The sequence below is a fragment of the Pelecanus crispus genome, chromosome 2 (assembly GCF_030463565.1).
Source record: "Pelecanus crispus isolate bPelCri1 chromosome 2, bPelCri1.pri, whole genome shotgun sequence".
Taxonomy (NCBI): domain Eukaryota; kingdom Metazoa; phylum Chordata; class Aves; order Pelecaniformes; family Pelecanidae; genus Pelecanus; species Pelecanus crispus.
Genome location: NC_134644.1, coordinates 130653805 through 130680978, shown reverse-complemented (window position 1 = coordinate 130680978; position 27174 = coordinate 130653805). Strand labels below are relative to the sequence as shown.

Sequence of the window (27174 nt, the reverse complement as noted above, 5' to 3'; positions counted from 1 at the left end):
TCTTATACTATGAGTTACTGTATACTGAATTACTGAGTTTTGAAATTCCTCTTTAGTGAATTGGGAAATAGGGGCTTAGGCATGTTTCCTGGTTGCTCTGCAGAATTGCAGCTTCATTCCTATGTTCAGTGGAAAAGACTTGCTTTACTGACCATCAGCTGAGCTTGAGAGCTGCTAACAACACAGTGACTGTTGGAGATGCTGTAATTAAGTAACTGCCTCTGTGTCTGATGCACATCTCAACACAGTATAAATAGAGCTCCAGATGGTATCTTACAGATGTCAGGGATTGACAGCATTTCTTTAAGACTACAGTGTGCCTTGAACATAAGTTTATAGGCTTTGATATAAGGTGGTAGTGGGAGATAGGATCTCCACCTGGATTAACATGTATCTCAGTGATTAGATGTGGTCTTCCGGTTAAATTTATTTTGGAGGAGCGGGGGATAAAATTGTTCTCTGCAACTGGGTCAGGAGGAGCCTTACTATTTATTCATCACATAGCTTACGATTTTTTTTTAAAGTTTAAGTTTTTTATGTGCGTTTTAAAGCATGTTTCCTTTCAACACTCGGTTGTCCAGATAAGGGTATGCATTTGCATTGTATTTTAGAAACTAAGCCATTTCTGTTGCGAAAAGCATTAGTAAAGAATGTGTGCCCTCATAAAGAGGTCATTCTGTCTGTTCTTCTGGTGGTGGTAGTAGTCTTCTGCAAAATTAATATATTTCTGGTTAGATGCTTTGGTTTCAGTATTGAAGAAAAAGCTCCTTGAAGTCTGCTTTTAGAGATCATCTTACAACTAACATGAAGGAAGGTATTTGTTTCCTTGAATTCAGCTTCAGTCTCTATGTTCATTTTCCTTTGATACTAGGATTTATGTGCTATAAAATCTTTTGCTTATGAGGTGAGGTGTGCAAGTTGCAGCAAGAGAGCATTTTTTGAGAAGGGCACCTGAAAAAAACAAAGGAAATAGAGGTAGAAAACAAGTCTGTAGAAGAAAACAAAATAAATTGGAAGGAACATTCTGTGCTAGCCTTGTACCTTTGTCTATTATAGAGTTGCTTAAGTCGAAGTGAAACAGGAAATAATCCTCTAAAAGGAGAGGAGAGAAAGGTGAAATCACAGCAACTGCAGCATCTCAAAGGCAAACCTTAAGATTTGCTGTATGGAAATGAAGCACAGCTTAAGAAGACGTTAATGTGCCCCAAAGTTGGCTCTCCATCTCCAGAGGTAATAAAGGTATATTATTCTTGAGGGGAGATGTTCTCCAGATAAGATATTCAGTGAAAGAGGAATAGCTCTTGAGTCCTTTAAGCATGTGATGGACTTGTCAGCCTTTGCCTCAGATGAATTGACCTTTTGACAGGCAGGAATTCTGCAGTGATCTCCTGTGAGACGCCTGACCCTTGTAATCAGGGGTAATGTTTATGACTCATATTGGAGGCTCTGTCTGTTACTTACAGTATAGCCTCAGCTGGTCTGCAGTAAGAGAAGAGAAATTTCCTTTATTAGCAGCATACAGATGATGCTTATACAGAGCTATGCGAATGTCTAATAATCAGCAATGTGGAATTGTAGGCTTCTGAATGAATGGTGAGAGTCTTGCCTTCCTTAGGTAGTTAAGCTAGTTGTGCCTGTCTGCTTTCAGAGTTGAGCCCCTTCCAACCTGGAGATATACATAGGGGGGAAAGGGTTTGGGTCTCTTGGTCCTCTATGACCTGGGAGATGAAGCATTGATAAGTATGGCACTTGCTGTACAGATGTGAAGCAGTACTTCCCCAGGCACAAAAAGCAAGCTGGTGTGTTGCTGTTGTAGAAGATAGAATTTTAGACCACTGGGTTTAAAGGAAAGCCATGACTTTGGCATAGTTTGGTTTAAATTCTAGGGAATTAAGGGAAAATGTATTAATAACTTTGCTTAAATTTTAGTTTGTAGTCCAGTTTCTAAAGGAGGTATGGGAAATGAGATGTCAAAAACATGCCTGAACTTAAATATTGGTATAATTTAAAGTGAAATTGATAATGCCCCTTTAAACCCAAACAATACAAATGTTGATTTCTGTCTTTGCCCTAACCTGAATGCCATATTTCAGTGTTTCAGTTTGTGAGTTGGAAAGAATTGTACCATGAAACAATGGAACAGTCAGAATTGGATAACGGAGCAGGGATGCTGCACTTAATGGCAGAAGTGGATGGTTAATGTAGCCATAGGATTATTTGTGGAGTGCTGCGAAACCCATGATGCCTGTACTGTAATTATAAAAAGGAAAGGTCTGTAAACAGACATTAATTCCTTGTACAGCTGTAACAATGAGCATGTTCTGAGCTAAATAAGATACATTTCAAAACTTATAAACAACATGCACTGAAAGTATTGATCAACACATACTTCAAAAGTGCTCAGTTGTTGAAGAATTTATATTGGATAGGAAAAGCTTGCAATACTTTAATGAAGTGAAGCAGATGTAGTAATTGCATTGCAATGTAAACACAATCTAGAGCAGTAAAATAAATACTATAACCAGCATAATATATTAATGGCTGGTTTTGGTGTTTTGTTAGCTAATGCAACAAAATATACATCTTCTGAATTAATTCTGGAAGCTTTTTCTACTTTGTGCTATTCTTTAATCTTTGTCATTGTCTTTTTTTTTATATTCATGTCTGCCATCTTCTGTCTGCTCTGGCAGCTGTTACAGAAATTTCCTTTTCAAATTTTCAGCTATTTTCTAATGGTGTTACTGATAATTCATGGCTGTTCATCATACAAGCTTCCATCCCATGATTTGAAGGATCTAGTTTATATGATGCAGGTCACACAGTTCAAACAAATAATGTGGGTGGATTAGTCATTTTGTTACACTTTGATGACATAGCTAGCTCTGTCTTCAGTAGTTGTCAAATTTTGCAATTGTTCAACCTCTGTTAAAATGAATTAAAATAATTTCAGCAATGTAACACTAAAAAGCTTGAAACTTGTAACACTATGTAACAGTGTAATGCTAAAAAAGCCTGAAATTCTCTTAATGGCCTGTTGAGGTTATACAAACAGAAGAAGAATAAAATGTATGTTTTATGGATATATTCTGTTGAAGCTTGATGATGCCTGACTTTCACTTAAGCTTATGTTAAAAACTTGTGTTACTGCTGAATCAAAATTTTCTTGAATACTGGGAACAAACTTAAAGGCTAATTGTGATATATAGCTGACCTTGTTTGTAATAGTCTGTTGTAACCTGACCTTTGAAAGAAAAGAGACTTAGGCAACTGTGACCGGTTTTCATGCATCTCCCCCTTTAACTAATTTTGGACTTTCTTGTCCAGACTCAGCCAGATGTTGTCCAGAGATGCAAAACTAGGGAGAGCTCTCAAAATTCAGTTTCTTCCAGTGTTGTGAAAACAAGCAGCTGGAGAGAGGCACTTGACATAGCTCCTGCTGAAGGGAGGGCTGCAGCCTGCCTTTTTCGGGCACTAGTGAATCTGTAGGAGAGCTTGGTGTTAAAGGCACGTATTCTCTGAAACCTTGATTTACGTGATTCCTCTGTTCCTGGAAGCACTCACTGAAATTTGTGGCAACCTTGGGAGTGGGTGAATTCTACTTTTTTTTTTTTCTTCTTCTTCTTTTTCTTTAAAGAAGAGTAACCTAATACAAATTTGTCCTGCCTACGTGCGTGTAGTTCTGTTCCCCCAGGACTGTTTGTTGAAATGTTGGGAGGAAGAAACAACACTTGTTTTTTGACTTAATGGTTGCAAAGGAATTAGGAGAATAGAGACTGTAGTGTTGTGATCCTACTTTGTGGCAGAAGTGTTTCAGTAGTGTCTTGTTATTCATGTTAATGTGTGTTACTTTGATCTAAAGCAAGTATTCATAAATTTATTTTCCTCAAGTACAGCTACTGACTGCTGATAGCTAAACTGGAAGAGGACAATTCAGTTACTGGTTTTCCAGTGGTGGTACTTAAACACATTGCTTTTTTTCCCTTTTACTGCATCTTTGCTTCTGACAAAGTGATGTGTGTACATTTTGCATAGGAGGAAAGAGGGAGTGGACAGGAGGGAGGAAGATAATAGCTCAAATAACAGCCTAACAAAGTGCTATCTGTTCCATGCACATAAAATAGATGTAATAGTTGTGTAATTTTTTACTTTATCATAAGGTTTCAAATTTGGGGTGAAGTGGTTTTGATTTAGCATTAGTAGCACGAGTTGTATAAAATGATTTACACATTCTAATGGTTTTCATGCTTCAGCAAACCTATTTTTAGTAATGGATTATCACCCTTTATAGTGCCTGATCATCTTCTCAGAAAGCTTGCTAGGGTATTAACATGATAGAAATAATGTTTGTTTGCAGGTTGGAGTTTGATTGTGCAGTTGCCCGACTGCCCTGAGCCCAGCTCATCACTGCTGTCCTTGCCCAGGGCTCCTTCTCCTTTGGCACCACTACTTAACTGACAATGGTTAAAATGAACTAGGGTAGCCTAAAAAGACCACCTTTGTTGATCCGGCTCATATTGATTGTTGTAGTTTCAATTGTAGTTTAAACAGCAGTTCTGGGAGAGGAAGGCCCGGGCAAGGATGCCAGTGACAAGCGGCTGGGAATGGTAACATCTTCAGTTTATTTTTAAAAAAAAAAAAAAATCTAAAGTGGATGAATAGTTTAACAGACAAGGTTACCTTGTTTCAGGAAAGGATGATGATGCTGATTCCTGAGGGAATCTGTTGGATACAGTTGCAGGGTAAGGCTGTTGATTCGGCAGCAGTAGCATGGTTGCCTTTTTACACTGGACTTTCTTAGATAAATTGCGTTTTGTTATGACTTTCTGTATTGCTCTTGGCATCATCATATCAGCGTTCTGCACCAGTTCTGGAAAATACTTTCAGTTAATGGAAATACAAGCAGTTCTTTTTAGTGAACTAACTTTACCTCCTTGTAAATACTGAAGAATATCACTAATGGTTATTTTAGACTGAACTTATGGGCAAAAATATTCACATATGTAGCAGTTTTGAGCAGATTTGTAACTGAATAGCTTTGTTAATTAAAAAAAAAATACTACCACATAATTATTCTTTCTGGCATTGACATACACTGATTTCTGGGTTACATGCAGTGATGACCATAAAATCCTGACATGTTAGTAACACCTGTAATTGCATTCTGTATCTTTTCTTTGCAGGTCTTCTCTGGCTTTGAACAGCCATGCTACTCTGTTGCCAAAAATCAAGTAAAGCAAATGTGCGCATTTACTCCCCTCTTGAAAAAGGTGGTAGCTTCATATAGTGCCTGAAGGTAACTCTTTGCTTGAAGTTAAAAAGTTTGAGAATGTTGATGTATGGGTGGCAGAAGCTGTCATAAATATTTTTGATCTGATAATGTTTTCTCTTTCTGTATTTTAAATAGTTAGCTTAGTGTTAAGGTATGGAGGGGGAAATGTGTGATTAAAATTTTGCTTTATGGACATGATGTTTCCGGACAGATTCTCTCTTAAATATCACTTGAATTTAGAAAGTAAAGTTTATATGAAAACTAGATACTATACAAGCCTTTTACTCTGCTTAGGTGGAAGAGAGCTTTTTTTCGTGGGTGCTCTATGGTGCTTGCTATAAGCATTGTATTATTTAATACATTTGTTTCTAATTCTTCCTGGACCGTGGTCACAAATACACCCTTTGTGAAGAGAAGTCTCTCTACATGTGAGACTGATTAATACTGAAACCTAGGCCAAAGAATTTAGTAATAAATTATTGCCAGCTTGTTCTTGGTGTTCAGCAGTTTTTGTCTATCTGCTAACTTTGTTTATAGAGTATATTCTTCTTTTTCCAATGTAAACTGGAACTGATGCCTCTGAATGCAGTAGAGTTCAGGTATAAGGATAACAAAACTCAATTCAGATCAAATTATTTAACTGGGGCTTTTTTATTTGATGTGGCTCTGTTTCTGAAGCCTTGTTGTGAAAATGCGTGTTTTGACTGGTTTATGTACTATAATTAATACTTGAAAAGTGTGTGGAAAGCCACTCTCAAAAGAAAGTTCTTTTGACTTTCTGGATTTATATTCTGGTAAAACTTCTCCTCCTTCCCCATTTTAGTAGTGTTTTTGTTATTTTTTGCTATGGTTTGTCAGTTTTTTCTCTGTGTAGGCAAAGAGATAAATGCAAATTCAGACTCATTTTAGAATAATACAACTAGCTGTGTAGGCCTTGTATGTCCTGTTAACATTTCAGGGAAGGAGGGTCATCTTTCTGTGAAGCAATTTAATCCAAAAAGTCATTTTCATAATGATGTAAGAATATTGCCGGGTGGCTAAAACTTTTCCAGCTTAACTTTTCATAACTCCTTTCATATCAAAAATATTTCAGGTCATTAGTGACTGCAGTGCTAATTGTACTTCAGCAGCTTTGTTCGTGTGGAGGAAATTATTCATATACTTAGGAGCTCCTGTGGAGGAGAAGAGAAAAAGGCTCAGAAGTATGCAGTACTTCAGTGATAAAATCTCAGGTTAAATCTCAATGTTTTACAAAGGAATTCAATGTTTTTCTTCTGTTACAAACACTGGAAAAACACGTGCTTATAGTCACTTGTCCAGATACTTGTAGGGCACAGGACTGAAAATGTGTCAAATGTGTTGGACTACACTGTCTTGATCCCTTGCTATTAGTGATGAAGAATGATAGAATCACAGAATCATTTAGGTTGGAAAAGACCTTTAAGATCATCCAGTCCAACCATTAACCTAACATTACCAAGTCCACCACTAAACCAATTATGGGTAGAGTAGCAATTTCATGTTTCCTGGCTTGGTGGCTGGATCATTTATAATGAAAGTAAAAACTAGGAATCATTAAGATTGGAAAGGACCTCTAAGATCATCAGTCCAACCATCAACCCAATACCATCAGGCCCGCTAAACCATGTCCCAAAGTGCCACGTCTACCCGTTTTCTGAACACTTCCAGGGATGGGGACTCCACCACCTCTCTGGGCAGCCTGTTCCAATGCTTGACTACCCTTTCTGTGAAGAAATTTTTCCTAATATCCAATCTAAACCTCCCCTGGCACAGTTTGAGCCCATTTCCTCTTGTCCTATTGCTAACTACGTGGGAGAAGAGACCAACACCCACCTCATTACAGCCTCCTTTCAGGGAGTTGTAGAGAGCGATAAGGTCTCCCCTCAGCCTCCTCTTCTCCAGACTAAACAACCCCAGTTCCCTCAGCCGCTCCTCATAAGGCCTGTGCTCCAGACCCTTCACCAGCCTTGTTGCCTTCTCTGAACATGCTCCAGCACCTCAATGTCTTTCTTGTATTGAGGGGCCCAAAACTGGACACAGTATTCCAGGTGCAGCCTCACTGGTGCTGAGTACAGGGGCACAATCACCTCCCTGCTCCTGCTGGCCACACTATTCCTGATACAAGCCAGGATGCTGTTGGCCTTCTTGGCCACCTGGGCACACTGCTGGCTCATGTTCAGCCAGCTGTCTGCCAACACCCCCAGGTCCTTTTCGGCCAGGCAGCTTTCCAGCCACTCTTCCCCAAGCCTGTAGCGTTGCGTGGGGTTGTTGTGCCCGAAGTGCAGGACCCGACACTTGGCCTTGTTAAACCTCACACAGTTGGCCTCGGCCCATTGGTCCAGCCTGTCCAGGTCCTTCTGCAGGGCCATCCTACCCTCCAGCAGATTGGCACTCCCACCCAGTTTAGTGTCATCTGCAAACTTACTGCAAGTGCACTCGATCCCCTCGTCCAGATCAGTGATAACAATATTAAACAGAACTGGCCCCAATACTGAGCCGTGGGGAACACCGCTCATGACCAGCCACCAACTGGACTTAACTCCATTCACCACTACTCTCTGGGCTCGGCCACCCAGCCAGTTTTTAACCCAGCGAAGACTACTCCTGTCCAAGCCATGAGCTGCCAGCTTCCCAAGGAGAATGCTGTGGAAGACTGTGTCAAAGGCTTTGCTTAAGTCCCGGTAGAGGACATCCACAGCCTTTCCTTCATCCACCAGCCAGGTCACCTTGTCATAGAAGGAGATTAGGTTGGTCAAGCAGGACCTGCCTTTCATGAACCCATGCTGGCTGGGCCTGATCCCCTGGTTGGCCTGCACATGCCTGTTGAGTTCACTCAATATGAACCGCTCCATAATCTTTCCCGGCACCGAGGTCAGGCTGACAGGCCTGTAGTTCCCCGGGTCCTCCTTCCGGCCCTTCTTGTAGATGTGCGTCACATTGGGAAGCCTCCCGTCATCAGGGACGTCCCCTGTTAACCAGGACTGCTGGTAGATGATGGAAAGTGGCTTGGCGAGCTCCTCTGCCAGCTCCCTCAGTAGAAAGTAGCTACAGATTTAGATAGTGCTGAAAACGGAGGAAAATATTTTTGAAAGCTATTAATTATGGAGAGATACAAAAAGAAAATCTACATAATGTTAGCTATTTTTTTTTTATTTTTTGCTAATGGTTCCATATGTCTGAGTGAAAAAACTACGGACAGGGACAGTAGTGAGCAGATGACCTTGTAGCTGTAAGTTGAGGAATGAATACTTACAGCATAGATCATGCTGCTGTTTGTAAAATCTAGGGAAGATGTTTGGAAATAACTGTATCTGGGGCTTTAAAAATGCACTTCATAATTGAGAAAAGCCAGGTAGTGATCTTAGATGGTGTCCTCTGCAACTGAAAGTTGCCTTTTCTTTTAATTCTTCTCAGTGTATATTTTCATGTGTTCTCCTAACTATCCACATATGTAGAGGCTTACCTTGCCCATGTTTCTGGTCAGAAGAGCGTCTGTATGTTTAATAATGGATAAAGAATTGTGCAATATGAGAGCTGATGTATTCACCCACTATATATCTAAAAGTATTTTTTCAAAAGCGTGCATGTGTCTTTTAGTAACTCGTATGTGAAACTAACACTTCAATATTTTTTCAGTTTCTAAATGATTTTAGCAGGGGAAGTTATAAACTTCAGAGACCTAAAGAATTCATCATGAAGCTGTATGTGTTTCTGGTCAACACTGGAACTACCCTTACCTTTGATACGGAACTTGCTGTACAAAAGTAAGAAAGTAAATTAATTAAGTATTGTTTGTTTTTTAAATTAAAAGAAGAGTATATCTACTTTTTGTATATTGAGTTCTGGAGAGATGATACTCAGTTGTTTTTTAGTATGTCCATATAGTTATCTTCTAGGTTTTCATATGTTTCAGTGACTTTTGGGAGGTTTTTTTGGATTAGCATTTTTCAGTGCATTGCAGGTGATTGTGTGTGTTTGAGGTCCCATGAAAGAGTGGAGAGGTTATTTACTTTTCTGGGGCAGTGACAGAGGATGACCTGTTCTTAGCTGAGTTTGGTGTTAACGTTTGGTGCTTTTTGGAAAAACTGTCAGAATGACTTCTGATCTTCCATGACCTTTTATTGGATGGCGTTTTTATTTAGGATTCCTCTGTAAAAGGTTTATTTTTTTTGTTGACTGCTATCACACAAGAAATTCTGCAGATTGCTCTTTCTTCTGTCAGCATATACTCATCCTGAAGAAAGTGTGTGCTCTATAATATTTTTAGATTAGATGCTAAAGAACTGCCATATAGGGTTTTGTCTCATGTCCAGGATGGGTAAAAGTTGGTTCTGTCCTATGTTGTAAGGCTCCAAAATGTTTTACAGCATTTTATATGTAAAACATGAACTTCTGAATGCCCAAATGCCTGAAACATGAGCAGTGTTACAGACTCACAGTTAAGTCCCAACAACTGTGCTATTTGTATTTTTTCACTGCACATTAAAAGCATCTTGCAAATGTAAAGGTGCTTTTAGAGATGTCTAGATAAATTGGAGGTATTGTATACTTTTTTCCTTGTTCTCATGTAGGGCTCCGATCTAACAAGTAAATTGTGCATAATATCATGATAGCCCATACACCTTAGACCTAGCAAGAGCCAAGCTTACCTGCTGTCTTCATATTCTGTCAGTGATGAATGAGTTGCAAGTAATTGTCCTTGAAAGACTTCTGCTGTGGATTTTATGCTCAGATCCATTGTTCCTTTCTCCTGAATTCCTGTTTGTAATTTTCATGACTCAACAAGTGAATCTGGATTTTGAAATTCGTTTGGGGTGGAAGGGCCCTAAGAGTGTCTATGTTGATTGGTTTTGTATGCTTTTCTGCAAGGCCCACTGACACTCAGGGTATTACTGAGCTTGAAATAGTGTTCCAGTGAAATTCTGTTCCTAAATCATGATGAGTGAGGTACAGCATCTGAACTGCCAGACCAGGCACCTAATAGTCTGGTATGGGCTGACTTTTTGCTCAGTTGGATAGTTTGTTGAGAAAGAAGCTTTCCAGTGGCTGAACCACACCAAATCCAAGACTCTTCAGTAGAACAGTTTAACTTCTTATTCAGTATGTCTGTATATATAGACTTGCTCTTTCTAGCAAGACTAACTTTCTTGGGTTCTTTGTCTGTCTCCTTATGCATGGGCAGGCCAAGCTATCTTCCCAAAAACCATGGAGATGATAGGTGAATGCTTACTGTAACTCAGCTAGCAATTACAAGCTTGTGCTTCTGAGATATTTGTAGTGAATTCGTGGTGTCGTAGTGAATTGTGGTTATTTTAGATAGCCGATCTTTATTTTTCAAGTACTGTATAGCCAGTAACATCGTTATGCTTCCTGCCAGTTATATCAAAACCTTTGATGCTTATATTGATTATTCACTTGTACTCTGAAGTGTTTTAATACCTTTGCACAGGTACTACCGCAGTGTGTTATAGTTTGAGTCAGATACTGTATCATATTAGTAAATTCTTGTTTAGTTTGCTGTTTGCATGTGTCTTCAAGACAAAGTCTAAAATAAACAGTAATGCGAAGATGTCATCACCCAGAATTAAAGGTACGAGGATGGTGAACAAAAAAAGGGATGGTTTACTAATTTACCGTTTCTGCTTTGAAAGTGTCTGTAATGTTGATATGAATTTGTTGCATATATAAGGATAGCTTAATTTCCTGTTATTAAGTGCTATACTGCACTTCATGTACAGTAAATCAGTCAGTTGAGTAGGTAAAATTGTGCTTATGTTATGCGTAATGAAGTGTTAATACTCTTGTCGTCTTCCAGGGTTTCAGCAAGTCAGCTGTTTATTCATAAAGTATATATTCAAAGAATATTCTTGGAAAAAGATTGCTGATGACTTACCAGTAATGCAGAGGCTGTCTTCTTTTAGCCGATAGTTTATTAGCTAGATGTCCAGAATGCAACACATTACAGCACTTGAAAAAACTTAGAAATATATCATTGTGCAGAATAAAAAGTAAGAGGTCTTTAAAAAAAGTTCTGCTTTGCCACAGACAAGTCACCTGCCTCTATGACAGGAATATGTAAAATTAGAGACACAAATATGCTGATAGTGTTGTCTTCCAATTTTTTTCCAGTGTCGCTGATCTGAAACATGCAATTCAAACCAAGTATAAGATTGCCATTCAGCACCAAGTACTGGTTGTCAATGGAGGAGAGTGTATGGCACCAGACAGAAGAGTGTGTAGTTACAGTGCTGGAACAGTAAGTGCATTCAGCATTCTTTGTCTCAGCTGCAATTTATAGGGGAAGAAAAAGATGTTTTACTAAGGGATTTTTTTAAGTATTTTTCTGTAGTGTACTGTTTGCTGGATTTCTTTTTGCTTTGAGAAACAGATGTTTATGTATTCAGCTTATACACGTAGGCATTACCCATGTGATGAAATAATCGGTGATTGAACAGTATGTTGCCTTTAATCAGTGTTTGGTTTAATTTTCTTTTTGAGTGTAGGATACCAACCCAATTTTTTTATTCAACAAAGAAATGATCTTGTGTGAACGTCCACCAGCTATCCCCAAAACCACGTTTTCAGCAGAGAATGAGATGGAATTGAAAGTAGAAGAATCTCTTATGATGCCTGCAGTGTTTCATACGGTAGCATCACGGACACAACTTGCTGTGGTAAGTAATTTTTTACTGTACTTGCACACCAAAGGAAAGTAACTTTTTTCTATGTCGGAGGGGAAGCTTGATACAAATCATGAAATAGTTTGTTCAAAAGACAGTAAGAATGGCATATTAGTGATGATGTATTCTTCAGAGGCTTTGTCTCAAAGTTTCAAGGTATGTATTGAAAGGTGCTTGCTTCTTCAGCATGTTCAAAGCTTCTTTCAAAAGCATATTGTAATACAGCTTTATGACTGTGTATGTTTACAGTATTTGCAAAATAAAAGCAATCTGGTTGCTTTGGACCCATGCCTTAATGCTCTGCCTTATTTTCAGTGTCTTCAGTCTGCCTCAACATGCAAACAGAGAAGTTTGTTACTTCAGAAACATTGTTAACCCAAGTAAAAACTTAGCAGTATAATTTTTAAAAGCATCTTGCTAAGCTTCCCTTTCATCTTGTATGTCTAAACAACTGGAGAGGAATTAATAAAACTAAGCTTCCCATTACTAAAATTCAGGTCTTTTGTTATTGAGTGCTGGCTTTTCCTTGCATAGAAAGCAAATTTATCAGAATTCCATCTTGATTACTTCTGTTATTTTGATAGGGGGAACTAGTTCCCTGCAACATGGTCAGAAAGATGTCAAGTGTGCATGCAATAGGAGCGGCTGTGTGTTCAAGAGAGTGCCTTCAGTAGCTGGACTGATTGCTTTTCTTCATGTTTTCCTTTTCAAATTTTACATTTAAAGGCATTAAGTATTTTTCTTGTCTCTAAAGATTATTTAAACTTCCAATGGCTGGGAGTGGGGGAATGCTTATGTGTAGCACTTAGCACAAAATGAATAGTAATATATGTGTTTTAGCATGTTGTCTTGGTAATAAAGTTTCTTCATTTCAGTGAGAACTTTAATGCAGTCTAAAATAATATTTAGCACTTGAAGTGGCTGGTTTTTAATACTGTACAGATTAATTCAGAGAAAAGTGCGAAGTCTTACATACAGTGCAGGGTTTTTTGATTTTCTCCCTTGGCCTCCTGACGTGTCAAGACAGGGAAAGTTAGCCTGAATAATCTGACCTTGACATACTGTCTGATTTAAGGCAAGGATTGAGTCCAGTAGATTCTCTTCCTCTCTCCACCACCTGTTGACAGTTACTGCTGACTTAGTAAATAGGACCTTGAGTTATTAGGGATCTGTGAATCATATGACTGTCATATGGAGAAGAGTGGATATCGGTGTGAATTCAGCTAGGAGTGGGAGGTTTTCATTTGTGCTTGAAGACTGTGAGGATTCTGGTTTTAGCAGCTGAAACTGAAAGTGCTTTAAAACCCTTTTTTGTGAGATGTCAGCAAGACTGATATCTGTTAAATGCTTAGCATTGATTTGATATGAAAGGGGGGCTGTAGTAATTACTACAGTCTTCGTGTTAGTGCTTTGCTTAAGGTAACGAAAGTGAAAGGTGGTGGTACTCAGTCTCACATTTCTCATTGTTGATATTTTATCTTCTTTCTTCATCCCATCCCTGATGTTGTGGTCTTGAAGTTTCTTAATTTTGTTTTGGTCTGGTGAAGTTAGTATACAGTGATAGAACAGATTTAATTCCTCTGGAGTAAGCTTTTTATATTCCAGGAGTTTTATAAAAAATACTCCTACTTAGACTTGAAAAGAATTGTCAGTGCTCCCTTCTATTCCCCCTTGATTCTGAAGAATGTATTAATATGCAGAGCAAGCAAGTTTATTGCAGTGTTTCTGCTTTTAAATTAATTATATGGATCTTTACTGGCTCGTTCTGGTGGCAAGTGTTCTGTAAGGGAAGCTCATATTTCAGAAATACTCTTAAAAGTCTCTGCGTGGAGTACAGCTTTTATTGGCTAACTGGAGCTATAATATTTAGCTAGAGACTGAAAAGTTTATCTAGAGAGAGTGATCCTGAGCTGATTTGCAAGAAGAAAATAAATCTTTCAATACCTGATGGCACCTATTTAATGTTATTGCGGGATGGGGGGAGGAATTTAGTATTTAAAGGTCTTTAAACATGGATCTAAGTAGAATGGAGGTTTTATTTTTAGCCTGCAGATTTATCTTGAAAAAATTATTCTCTTTTCCCCACTTCCAGTTCTCCCTGCTTGTAAAAGGGCTACAATGATAGTAGAATCTTTTGTGAAAAACTTAGAAATTTATTTAAATAGGTAGTAATAATCTTAAATCTGATACACCTTTATACCCACAGTTAATTTTATCCAAGATTTTAAATCTTTCAAAACCATAAGCTCTGTGTTAATCTGTGAAGACATATCGGGTACTTCTTTGGGAGGTCAGGGGAATGACAAAACTATCATGTATGGTGGAAGATTAGTAAATAGGCTATTGTGACTTTAGATGTACCAAGGTGTGAAAACTGTATAAAGGAGTATTGCAGTATTGTACTAGTGCAATTTTTTGTGATGCCTGCTTGAAGCGTATTGAGCAGTAATTCAGAAGAGACCAAGGGAGGACTGGGAATGTGGTTAGAACATTAATCTTCTTCAAGGTTCACCATAAGCCTCTTGGCTGGGAGGAAGAGGGAACATGAGAGATTAATCCTTCTCAAAATTGATTAAGATCTGTCTGGGGAGAGCTAGAAAGGCTCTGAACCTCTGTAGTTGTGAGATTGATGCATCCAAAGCCACACTGAGAATACTGTAGGGGAGACTTCCTGGAAAATGGGCATGAAAAATCTGCCTTAATGGTTCAAGCTTTGTCTTTTTATTAATTTTAGAGAGACAGTAACCTGCTTTACCAGAAAAGCGGAGTTGCAGTACTTGATGGAGAGTTCTTGCCTGTTGTAATTATTTAGGGTAATTTAATTATTAAATTTAATTCATTAATATTTACTGCTAATACACAATAAAAATGTTTTGTATTAGGAAAATAAAAGTTATAATCTAAATCATTGCTAATGATAGAAAGTCTTACCTATTCTTGTCAACAATAAGAAACAGTGATGTATAACTACGTAAAAGTAGGGGAGAATATTTGATAGCTACCAGTTTCTATTTAATTTGGTATCTGTTCTGCCCAGAGAATACACAGTATGATTTTAAAATATCAGACTTAATATGAAATTGTAAACAGGATATGAAATAGCAGCCATCTTCTAAGCAATTTTTGCTAACTTAGTGTGCAAGAGCTCTTGGTTATCTCTTGTACCTCATGCCGTACGTCTACTTTAGTAATAGGCAAACTTCTTGTGTGGAAGATTATGAATATTTCGGGGTGTGAAGACTTCTATTTCTACCTTGTTTCTCCCTCATTTTAAGCCTGCCTGAAAACTGTTGAATTTCATCATTTTTTTCAGCATCTGTGACTTGAACTGTGTACTACTTGGCAACTATGCAGTAGAACTGTATGAAAGGTGGTTTTTTACCTTCCCTTATTTTGAACCTTATTTGTACTGTGGAAAAAGGTAGACAGATATTTCTGATTTACTTTTTCTGATCCATACTTTGATTACACTGGTATAGGGTCTTTAACTTTCTTTTTCAGAGTAACAAGTGATTCTAGATTCTCCTTTAACAAGTATTTTTATTAATCCATGCCTTTATTTCCTCTCTGTTGTTTTTGCCTGTCTAAAACTGACCATTATTGATTTAAATTCCACTTTTTCTTTCTGCATTTTTTTGCCATAATTTTCAGATATCCTTAGTTACTATTCAGGTATAAACAAAAGTAATCTTTTAGTTCACAGTGGAGGCCCTGGCATTCTTACAGCCTTTTGGCCATACATGTATAGGGTATATGTAAAAGCAGTCAGTTTTGGGGTTTCTTTCCCAACTGAAGCTGACTCCATTAACTTACATGTAGCCTTTTTTAGGTTTTAATGCCTCCTAACCAAAAATCATTCCTGTGAGAAAACCTCCTGTTTGGTTTTCCACTGTACTGTGATTATCATATCAAGATACCTCAGTTTTTTTCTTTCTTTTTGCTTTCATGATCTTAACATCTGTACAGATTTTCTTAAGTTTCTGTTGGTTGCACGCAATCTCCTTATGTAGAATTCACAGTATAAAAGATTCGGTAGCTTGAAAGAAACTATGTCTGTTATTTTAACTTTTCCTTTGCCAATGAAACTGAAATTCTTGCCATAGGTTTTGTCACATGTGGCGCAATGTCTCTGTCTTACAAACTTTTTGTATGAGATCCTTTTTGGTAAGTGTTTGTTGTAACTACTCTCTGCCTTTTAAATCTCTTTTAAAGCAACTTTCTAAGCCTGTTTTCATTTTATGACCCAGTATCCTGGTTTCCTTTTAACTAAAAACTTGCCTTTGAGATGTGTGTGCCTAAAGGGTTACAGCTTGCCTTTTTGCAGCTAGCCTAGTTTCCCACCTCCCTTCCAGTTCAGGAGTTTTGGCCTTGAGCTGCAGTATGTGGACAGCATGGTGCACAGAGTGTTTGTGAAAAGTTACGTACACATAAGCTTCGGAGAAGACAAGCTGTCCTCTACACAGTGCATTGTGCAATAAACTATGTTGTGTGAATCTTGTCTAATCTTGTGGTCTTTTAACGCTACTCCTTAAAATGATTTCTGATAGCTTAGGCTTTAGAAAAGGATTTTGTGTTTTTTGGTTTTTTTTAAGTGATCTAACTGAAGTTCCCCTGTTATTTGTCCCAGAAGAAGGATATTGGAAACTTGGGTTTTTTGTTAGTGGTTATGTTTCATGTGATATTATTGGTGTAATCATCTAACTGGCAATTCCAGTCAGTTTTTTCTTTGAGAAATGGAAACAAGGGTGAGAAACTGTGTGGTCATTTCATTTGGTTGCCTAAAACCATGGCTGTAGTCATAGTACCTAGATCATTCTTGTTTTAGTTCCAAATGCTTTGTAATACTGAAGCCAAGAAGTACAGTCATGCTTCCTGAAAGCTGTGTATCTACTATTTAGAGAAATGTTCTTTCACTTCTACTAGAAAGCTGTTTTGAGACCCTCTGGAAAAGCGTTACTTAAAGAACATTAAAATTTTAAAGGCATTGTAATGTTTGTAACAATTGTATAGCTCAATTAATGCTATTCATTCTTTTTGGCTAAATTATTAATCTAATAGCCAGAAACACTTCTAGCTCCTCCGTGGAAGTTCAGACTTCTTTGTAACCCGGATTAGCGATCAATCTCATAATCTTTAAAAGTAATTGAGCTGCGTGGGGTTGAAATGGAGTAGGTTTTAGTTTACCCTAAGGTGTACTAAAAGATACAGCATTTGTTTTAGTTGGCCTTTGTAACCAGAACTGTTAGATCAAGCCTTTAGAAAATTCACCAGGAGAAAAAGATTTGGGTGGCTTGGAATCAAGCTAGTAGAAATTATCACTTACCTTGTACCATGGTTTGATTATATGGCTGTGGTGGTTTATGTCAGCTTCTCAATGTATTTTGGTAGTAAATTCTGTCACTTGACTTCTCCTAGCCTACTTCTAATGTCAGAGCCAAGAGCTGGTGAAAACAGTATTGAAGAAAAAGTCATTAAGCTGTAACTTACAGAATAACTTGTTCTGTATTATGCTGATTCAATAATACTTTCTGAGTATGTAGTAAGTTGTGAACTGTGTGGACAAATGTCCAAAGGATGCAGTCACCAAAAATGACCAATATTAAAAGAGAATGGAACAATCAGCTGCCTAATGAAAGGAGAGAAATTGCCATGAAATATCAGTCTCCCTCACAGCAAAGTTAACTGTTCCAATTACAGGTTTTAAAAGCTGAAGTCCTGAAGTGGTTAATCTAGGAGCGTTACTGGTGTTTTAGTTTGAGGTGCATGAATTAGAAATATTGGTCTTGGTTACTAATTTTGGTAAGCAAGATAACTGTTACTTTTTGTGGAAGCATTTATCTGCTGTTACAGTGTATGGGCGTGTGTAATTTCACTCTCAAGGATCTTTTTTGTTGGCCTGAGGTTGATTTTTAGGGTGACTGAAACCGATAAGGAGTCCTTTTTACAGAATTTCAGACACATGGCAATAGAGGACTTTGATGACTTGTTTCCTTTTACCACAGGGTTGTAGAGAATGGAAAGAACCCTGCATTTCCTGAGAACTTTTGTTCTTTAGAGGTAAGTCCAAAGACCACTTAAGACAAACAGACTTTCCCTGGATTTTTTTCATTCAGATGAGCAGAATTACAGCAGTAGGATGCAAAGATGAAGTCTTGAAATTGATGGGAAATACTTTATCAGTTAATTTCTGTTTTAGATAAAACATACTTTGTTGCTTCTACTGATTTTGGTTGAAACATACTAAATGGAAGTAATTAAAATCATAAGAATCACCTAAACTTAAGTTAGGGTGAATGAAGAAAATAATTCAAATAAACACTCTGTTAAAGCACACAGCCAAAGGTAAAAATCTTTCTGGTGGGCCTGGGAATATCTTGACAAATTAGGAAGTGAAGATGCCTTTATTTACTCTTCAACAGCACGTTGAGATTAACCTGGGATTGTCTAGTCTTGTACTGGTAGTGGTGTTTCTTGAGGTCCATGTTCCAGTGGTGTGGTGAAGCTATCAGTGTTCTAGGTATGCTGGTATAGCCAAATAAGATGGACGTAGCTCTGCAAAGCAACCGAAGTGAATTTTTATGCTCTGTGAACCGTTGGGTGTCTGTCAATTACCCTTGAGTGGATCTGTGAAAAATCAGTGACAAAAGCAAGCCTGTTGTTAGGCAGGCTTCAGTTTCTGTGCTGGAGCTGGCAACTTTACTGAGAAGTGTTAAAACGTATGTTGGATTGCAGGCCTTTATTTATATGCCTGACATAATTCAGTTTTTAGACTTCATTCATTTTGCGGAAAGCTGCTTAATTCTTTTCTGCATGCAGACATACAGGTTATGTGGAATAGACTGGTCTTGATCCTTCTAAAGTAGCACAAGGAGGTCTCCCCAGAAACATTATCTATGGAGATGGTAGAAAGAACAAGCCAAATCACTTGAAGATGTATTTAAGTAGTGATGGAATGATAAGAAAGATATATCTGTGTAGTTTTTAATTTATTAACTACTTTTAAGGTACATAGATAGTCTAAAGGAAGCAAAAAGCTTCACCACTTCATTTTCTTGCTGCACATCCTCACATTTTGAAAGCACGGTTATAAGATTGACTGAAACAGTGTTTTCTTCTTGACCTCTCCATGCAACATTGAAAAAATAAAATAATGGTTTGACATAGTGTTCTTTTTCCCTACACTGGTCTCTGCTTAGTATAGTCTAAGACTGAAACAGTTCCGATGGGTGGAAAAAAGTTACTCCATGTGGTTTGAGCTTAGAACCATCATCTACTTGGACCTCCTGAATTCAGAGTAATATTCTTTACTAATTGAATGTAATGAACTTCTTTCATGATACTGCCAAAGCAACCAGCATCAGAAGTAGTACTGGGTTCCTGTGGACTCTAATGGTGTTCAGGTTCATCCATGCAGAGAGAATTCTACTGCTTGCCCTCCTCCCCCAGCCCCCAAGACAATTTCTTCAGCACTTGGGATACGAATGTAGAAGTAACTTTGGGAGGATGGTAATATGGAATGCTGTTGTAGTATCTTGCATATGTGTGCTGAAACAGTCATGTCTGTTTAGTTGTACGAGTTGACTTGTAGTGTATTAGCTTACGGGTAACTTTGAAAATGTTATTTGCAAGAAACAGCTATATTTTCAGGCTAATGAATTTTGAGCTCAATGTTAGTTCAGTTTGAGCTTTATATAGTTCAGAAAAAATCTTCTGTGTCTCAGTATCCTATTTATGATTGCTTTCATAATGGGATTTCTTGTTTAATGTCCACGTCTCCTGCGTATAGAACAGGGAGCTTGTCTGACAATGAATATCTGGTTGAATACTTAGATAGCATTGGGTATTTTTATATAACTGTTTCTTTGGACAAGTCGCTGTTAAATGACATCCTGACACTGATTAGAATGCCCTTCTGTTACATGCTTTCTAAAAAAATAAAGAAATGTTAATTTGCCTCTCTGGGAAATACTGTTGTTTACTCTCACTTTTCTAGGAGTCAGACTGCTGGGACACAAGCTTCTGGTTTGGTTAAGTTTGGGTAAATTGCCACAGGTTAGACTCCTAGATACAGAGTGTCAGTGCTGGTCATCAGTAGCATAACAGGTGATCTCAATTGTAATGATTTTTTTCCTACTAAAATTTGGTGACTTGTGACTTCTGTTTTGTGTTTGTTTCCTCAGCAAAACACTTTCAACCTTGTTAAAACTGAAATCTTAAATTGACAACACTTAGGTTCTCAACGGAGCATCAAGAATGACATATAAACCTTCATAGAACAACACTAACTTGTAACTTTTGACTTCCATTGTGAACACAATAAGCAGATCTAGCTAAAAAAGGAAACACTGGCTGATAGTTAAGAGTATGTCTCGGGGCGGAAAGTCTGGTCATATCAAGCCTAGTGTACACATTTGTGTTTTACACAGTTGAGTTGTGTCATGCCAAGTGAGTTGGCCAAAGGAAAATAGAACTAACAAAAGCCTCTACCCAGGGCTTTTAAAGAAACATTTTTGTTTGAAAGTGAGAGAAGTCTAGTCTTTACTTTACCTAGTAAATGGTGATACTCACTTGAAGGAACTGCATAAAAAGACTTTATGATGAGTTTTGATTTTGTAGGTGGGTTATATTGTTTTAGTCTTCCAACTAATGTGTGGTTCTGCATATGCTCTCACTTCTGGAATTATTACCAGTAGTTTGGAAGAAGGTTGACTTTGGGAAGAGAATAGTGTTTGTGAGTTGAAAGTAAAATGCTTGTGTACATTCCCGGGACATGCATTAGAACACAGTGGGGACGTTCATTTACCTTTCCAGCTTCATATTTTTGGTGTCTTTTTTAGTAGACCTTAGGGTAAAACAGCCTGTTCTTTTGGTTCTTAATATGATAATTGAGGAAGCAGTAATTCTGCTTTTTTTTATATCCTGTGGAATTTGCCTTTGAATAACTTGTATACAAAGTGAATTTAAGAAAAAAATTTTCAAGCTGTCAATATTTCATTAGCTTATGTGAATTTAAATTGTATAAATGAACTGGAGATAGTCTGAAGAAAATTACTTGCAGATTTCAGCACTATCTGGATGCTGTCCTAGTTGTGTTATTGGTTGATTTTGACTTAGGAAGTGAGAGCCCATGCAGCAAATAATAACTGTTCTTTTAAACTGGAAATCCTTATTCTCATGTGCACAGAAAGTGACCACAGTTCAGAAAACAAGACAACAGGTAACATCTTTACTACGAAGTGATAGAAATTTGTAATAATAGCTTTTGATTTCCTTGGAGTTGCATATGTGTTTGTATATTCATTGTTCATCTGCTGATAGCTTAGATACCAGTGATTTGAAGGACAGTGGAATTTTGTCATGCTGCTTGAGACAAGGCTTGGACTTCTAAAAAAAGGGAGGTTATTCATAACTTTCAGGTTTTGTCAGTACTAGTTCTGAAAGGTTTGGATAAAATGCTCTGCTGCTTTGTGGTTTATTTCGGGAAGATAAGTGGTGTTGGGCTTTAATTTTTTTTTTGTGTATGCATATGTGCTGCTAACTATGTGTTCAGCAGCGAATGCATTCTGAAATATACTGATGTGTTGGGTTTTTAACAGTGCTTTCTCACTGTATTTGTATAACTTGTTTCTCCATGCATGGTTTTCTCACATGTACTATAGCAGAGGAAAGTTATGTGTTCAGTCCTGGTTTAACAGCATGCTCCACCTGCAAAATGTAGTAAGATTTTCTTTCTTGCAGGGTAGGTGGATATTAAAACCCAACGTACAAGTATGCTCAGGAGAATATTTTCCACATAGTATGTTATTGATGAAGTATTGAGCTGAAGAATTTATTGTATGACTTTTGTTTTACTTTCTCATTTTGGTATTTGAGTAGTAGGCACTTCTAGGGGGACAGTCTCTCTTCTTAAATAGGTAAACTTAAAACAGTTACTCTTCTAGTAGTTAAAACTTTGGAATTTAATATAATAGGAATTGCTGTTAGTGTACTTTTAGTAAGATATGGTACTTTGCCATATGTAGGTCTCTGTTTTAACTCTGCCAAGTTGGGTGGTAATTAAATTCTCACCTTCTTATGGCAGTAAAATGCCTCTGTGTCATCCAGTTCTTTAACAGAAAAGCTGCCATGTTGTTTTGCATATACTAAGTTTCAGGGTGTGTTTTAGTGTTGTGGACACTCTGCGCTGCTGCTCATCATGTTGCATCTGGTTTATTAATCAATGGAAGACTTCAATTAATTATCTGCCCTGCTGTTTTTCTCATGCATCTCTTCTTGCATCTGATGCACCTGCACTTCTGACTGATCCTGCAATTCATTGTCTTGTTCTGAGCTTCTGCTTGGCTCTTCAATAGTTTTCTCCTTAATGGATCTTCTTTGCCAGCTCCTTCTATCAGATTAGTGCAAGCATTATTATTCATGTATGTGTGCACTGAATATTCTATATTAGCAGCATTTAATTAATTTTATAAGGATTTTTGGAGCTGCAGCTTTCACCTGCCTGTTTTGAAGATATTTCTTAGTAAATCATCTATACCTTTTTTATCTAATTATTTTTTTATTTACAAATAAAGGAAGTTTTGATATTTTTTATGAAGTTTTAAGGTGTACAACTTTTTAGCTAACTAACGTGAGACATAACGTAACAAGTGTTATATATTTAGCGTTTTATATAGTTACCGCAGTAATAACCTGAAGTGATTTGCATTCTGTTGGATTTTTTTTTTTTTTTTTTTCCCCCAGGAAATGTATGAGGTTGCCAAGAAACTTTGCTCCTTTTGTGAAGGTCTTGTACATGATGAACATCTTCAGCATCAAGGCTGGGCTGCCATAATGGCCAACTTGGAAGATTGTACATACTCTTACCAAAAGCTACTTTTCAAGTTTGAAAATGTATATTCAAGCTATTTGCAGTCCATAGATGATATCAAGTTGAAACTTACACAGTAGGTTTGCCATTAAACTTCAGCCTCAATCTCCAAAGTTACTATATTTTAAACTTATTTTTTGAGTGTTGTATGTCTAGTGCTAGTTTTAATTAATGAAGCATGTATTTGTTTGATTATGTGTCAAGGAAAACATTCTTTCTGTTCTATGCTAGTCATTTTCTATCTGACATTTTTTCCTTGTATTCATCACCACACAAAAATCTGTATTATTGTGGAAGATCTGCTTGTTAATGGACAGCTGTTTAAGAGCTGGAGTCCTTCCAAATGTGCAATAGAAATACCTAGATAATAAATTTAGATGTTAATGAATATTTTTAAACACATATTTGCACTTTTGAATTAATTGCTTTTTAATACACTTGAGCAGATATTAAGAATGATGATCTATGTTGAAAGTATGAAGTCATAACACAAACTTTTGGTGTATATGTTTACCTTTGGTGGGGGATGTACATATGTGTGTGTGTATACTTGTATCCTGCAAACTCTGGATGTTACTTCAAGGAAAATATTTGACATCTTTCTGGACATTATAGTATTATGGTTTTTCTATGAGTGCTTTGCCTAACAGAATGTAAGTAGATGTTGGATACTTAAAGAAATAAAGCACAAATATGTTTTACTCTTTAAAAAAAAATAAAGTTGAACTTCATAGCTTTTACCAACCATTCAAACTCTGCAAAAGTAGTCAGCCAGAGGACACTCAATCTTTGCTAATAAGCATTGGTATCATGCAGATTGGAAACATAAAAGTCCCAGTTGTGTGGGTTGGTTTTTTTTTTGGTTGTTTTTTTTTTTGTTAGAAAAAAGGGCATGTCTCAGTTTATCAAACTGTCCTTTTTTCATTGCATTATAAACATAAGCTTGCTTGGCAGTTTAGAAGAGTTCATATTCAGCAGTGGAGAGAACAGAAACGGTAACTTCTTTAGCTGTCTGTGATACTGAACAAAGTATTTTGAAAGGGTAGTTACCAAATTAATTTTGAAATCTGCTTCAATTCTAAAATAAATAGTACTTTATATTACAGGTGGTTTGTATCTAAGTTTTTGTCACATTGGCTTCTAGATACTGATGTTTTTTCCTTTTCACCCTTTTTAAAAAAGCTTGGGTTCTGCTGTTTCTGTCATGGCCAAGATACCACTGCTGGAGTGCCTAACAAGACATAGTTACAGAGAGTGTTTAGGAAGACTGGATTCTTCAGCTGAGCATGGAGGGGCAGAAAGTGAAGAAGCTGAGGATGGGAAATCTGCTGAATTGGTGCTTTATTCTGATATATCTAAAGTGAACAATAAATCAATGTTAGCCTCATTTTGCAAGTCAGTTGAACATTCAGCTTTGGAAGGCACAGATCCTGAAAATATAAAAGATGATAAGGAGTCTGATCAAAATACTACTGTCCAGGACAATGAAACATCCATAGAATTGAAAGATGATGATGATCAGCCTTCCTTCAATGTGTCTTTGTTAGACTGGATAAATGTTCAAGATAGACCTAATGATGTTGAATCACTGGTCAGAAAATGTTTTGATTCTATGAGCAGGGTAAGTTAACAATTTTTTAAAAATCAAATTATATCACATTGACTATTGCTGTTTATTTTCCAGATGCTGGTGCTTTTGAAGTGACTGAACTTTTTGTAACTCGCTGTTTCTCAGATAACTTTCTGAATGGAGACCAAAGCAGAGACTTGGGGTGGGGGGTAGGAAGTATTTTAAGAGTTCTGAGTGTTAAGAATTTGACCTTTAGGAAAATGTATAATTTCAGAATGAATGCTTGTTATCTTGCATGTTTCTCAAATAGCCATTCCTATTGGAAAGCCAATAGCTTCTTGTAGTGTATAAGCAAAGTGACTTTTCTTCTATTTTTTCTTTGCCTTTTTCATAGAAATTACGCTTACAATGAAAGTAAACCTTTTTGTGGACCAAAGTTAATGTTCTTTCAGTAAAAAATATTGAAGACTTTTTATTAAAATATTGGACAAATTCATGTGGTTAATTGTGATAAATTTACATACTGTATATATGCATTCTTTATTAGCTGATACAGATGCACTCAGAAGAGCCCAGCATGTCAGTTTGTATTTCTGCTGCTGGTAGAATAAAACATTGCTCACTTTCTTTGCTTTCCAATTGATTATTTTAACCAGTGAGCATTATAACCGTTTAAAAACCCTTTGCCTAGAGATTTCCTTCTTTCTTTGCTTTCACTGTAGCTTATATTTCTTGCATTGTCTAGCTTTGTTTGCATATGTATAATTTTATACTATTACAACTCAATATACCTTGAACAAAGAAAACAATTTCTATTGTCTTTGACACTTTATTTCCTCCTTAAGGTAAGACTGGAAGACTGTCTCAGTTATGTCTAAACCCCACCTGTTGTAGGGAACATTATGATGTGGTCAGTTCTGTACGCTGATTTTTTCAATTCTGCCTTAAAAGTGGTTGGAGAATTGGGCTTAATATTAAGGGCTGCTTTAGATTTTGAGATGTCTAAATCTTAGTAGTACAGAAAAGGCTAAGAGAAAAATTGGACTTTACAAGTTCTTTAGTAAAAACAATATTCAATTTTGTATGTGAAAGACTTCCTAATTTCTGAAATCTGAGACAATCCTCTGTCCTGTTTGTTCAGTAACACTGCAGGGTGCTTTCTACTAGTTTAAAACAAAAGTAACAAAAGCCAGTAGTTCGGTTGCAAAAGAATAAATTCACTTTGTACATAATATTAACAGTATACATAATGTTAACAATGTAATGTCTCTTAAAAATCAATGTTTTAGAGACAGACATTAAACTGTTTCTACAAAATATATTAGTGATACTAAACATACAAAAGTGAAAAAATAACCACTTTAGTTAAATACTTATTGTGCCTTTTTTGACCAACTTGTAGTCCTATCTGACATACATCACATGTTTTAGAGAGGCTATCTTGTAACTGTGTGCTTTTCTGTCCTTGCCTTATCTAAGACTAGTCAGAAATCCTTTGTTTCAGCTATTGTAATTGTTTTGTAACTTAAGCTGATTTTTGTAGTGGAAAAAAATGTGATTGCTCCTACAAAAATGAAGTTTCTTTTTTGTTTTCTTGGCATAAGCAGAATTGGCAGGTGGGAAAATGCTTTAGACTATTCTGGCCACCAACAGGACAACTGTGATTGATCAATCTTGATCTAGTCTGGTTCACAAAAAACCCAAAGCTTTGAAGTAATGCGATAGTTCCTAGTTTCCCTTAGGAAGACAGTAGTTTACTCTATTTCCGTAGCAGCACAAAGTACTGAATCTTTGCCTACCATTGATTTGGAATTAGTTTGAGAACAGAATTAGCCTGTAGCTGAAGAGGAAAAGAAAATACTAAATAAATACCTTGCAACACAACTGCTCTTCTGATATTTACTTGAGATGACGCTGTACCATAGCAAGCTAGAATAAAATGGCACTAATTTATTTTTTTAATTGTTTTTCCTGCATTCTCCCCATGCCCATTCCTTCTTGGAAATATGAACCATGCAAATGGTTTGTGATTGCAATTCTTATTTGAAACTCTGAATTCAGGTAAGATTTTCATGAAAGTGTAAAGTAGTATGAGTATCAGAGTATGAGCTTTATACCTTTTGTACTGGGAGTCTTGGCAGAACTGGTGTGTTGCACAGAGTGCTGCTAGGTATCTGGTTCTTCTAGCCTCTAGGTGTTTCTACAAAATGACGCTTCTAATTGCAGAAACCTAGGCTGCAGTAAAAGCATTGGGTAAGTAGGAGCTAACCAGATGTTTCTGTTAAGTGCTGTCGAAGCCACTTAAATAAAAGGCTAGAAAAGGAAGAGACTTTTAAAGATGAGGAGAGCAGTATTATCTACCAGTGAAAGCAGAGCTGAGTGCTACAGGTGCAATTAGGTCAAAGATGGGATAAAAAGAATGTATGGAGGAAATAAATTACAGGGTGGAATGAGAGGAATAGGCATTCTTTGAAAAAAGAGATAAAACAGAATTAGTTTAGGAAGGTCAAAAGGGGAAAAAAAAAAAACCCACACCATATTGTTCTTCAGTATTTTGTCTGTTAATCATAGAATCATAGAATCGTTTAGGTTGGAAAAGACCTTTAAGATCATCCAGTCCAACCATTAAGAAACTGTTCTGGATGCTGCAGCAGAGTAATTTGGGATGCCACAGGCAAGTAACCCTGAATAGGATGGCAGTGAAGATGAACATCTAAAACCAATCTGGTTTAATCTCAGAGACTAGTTTTATTACTGGTTCTTGAAG

The 27174-nt window shown here is 37.0% G+C and overlaps 1 protein-coding gene across 2 annotated transcripts in view; it reads left to right on the top strand.

The window, feature by feature from the left end:
- The window catches only part of RB1CC1 (RB1 inducible coiled-coil 1), an 81145-nt gene that overhangs the window by 7904 nt on the left and 46067 nt on the right, over positions 1–27174 (top strand). For both annotated transcript variants that reach the window (XM_075704764.1, XM_075704763.1), the window contains exons 2-7: positions 5181–5293; positions 8927–9054; positions 11420–11546; positions 11794–11964; positions 22711–22913; positions 24020–24458. In XM_075704764.1, the coding sequence (XP_075560879.1) occupies positions 8984–9054; positions 11420–11546; positions 11794–11964; positions 22711–22913; positions 24020–24458 (1011 nt within the window). In that variant the 5' untranslated portion in view covers positions 5181–5293; positions 8927–8983. The remainder of the gene's footprint in view (positions 1–5180; positions 5294–8926; positions 9055–11419; positions 11547–11793; positions 11965–22710; positions 22914–24019; positions 24459–27174) is intronic.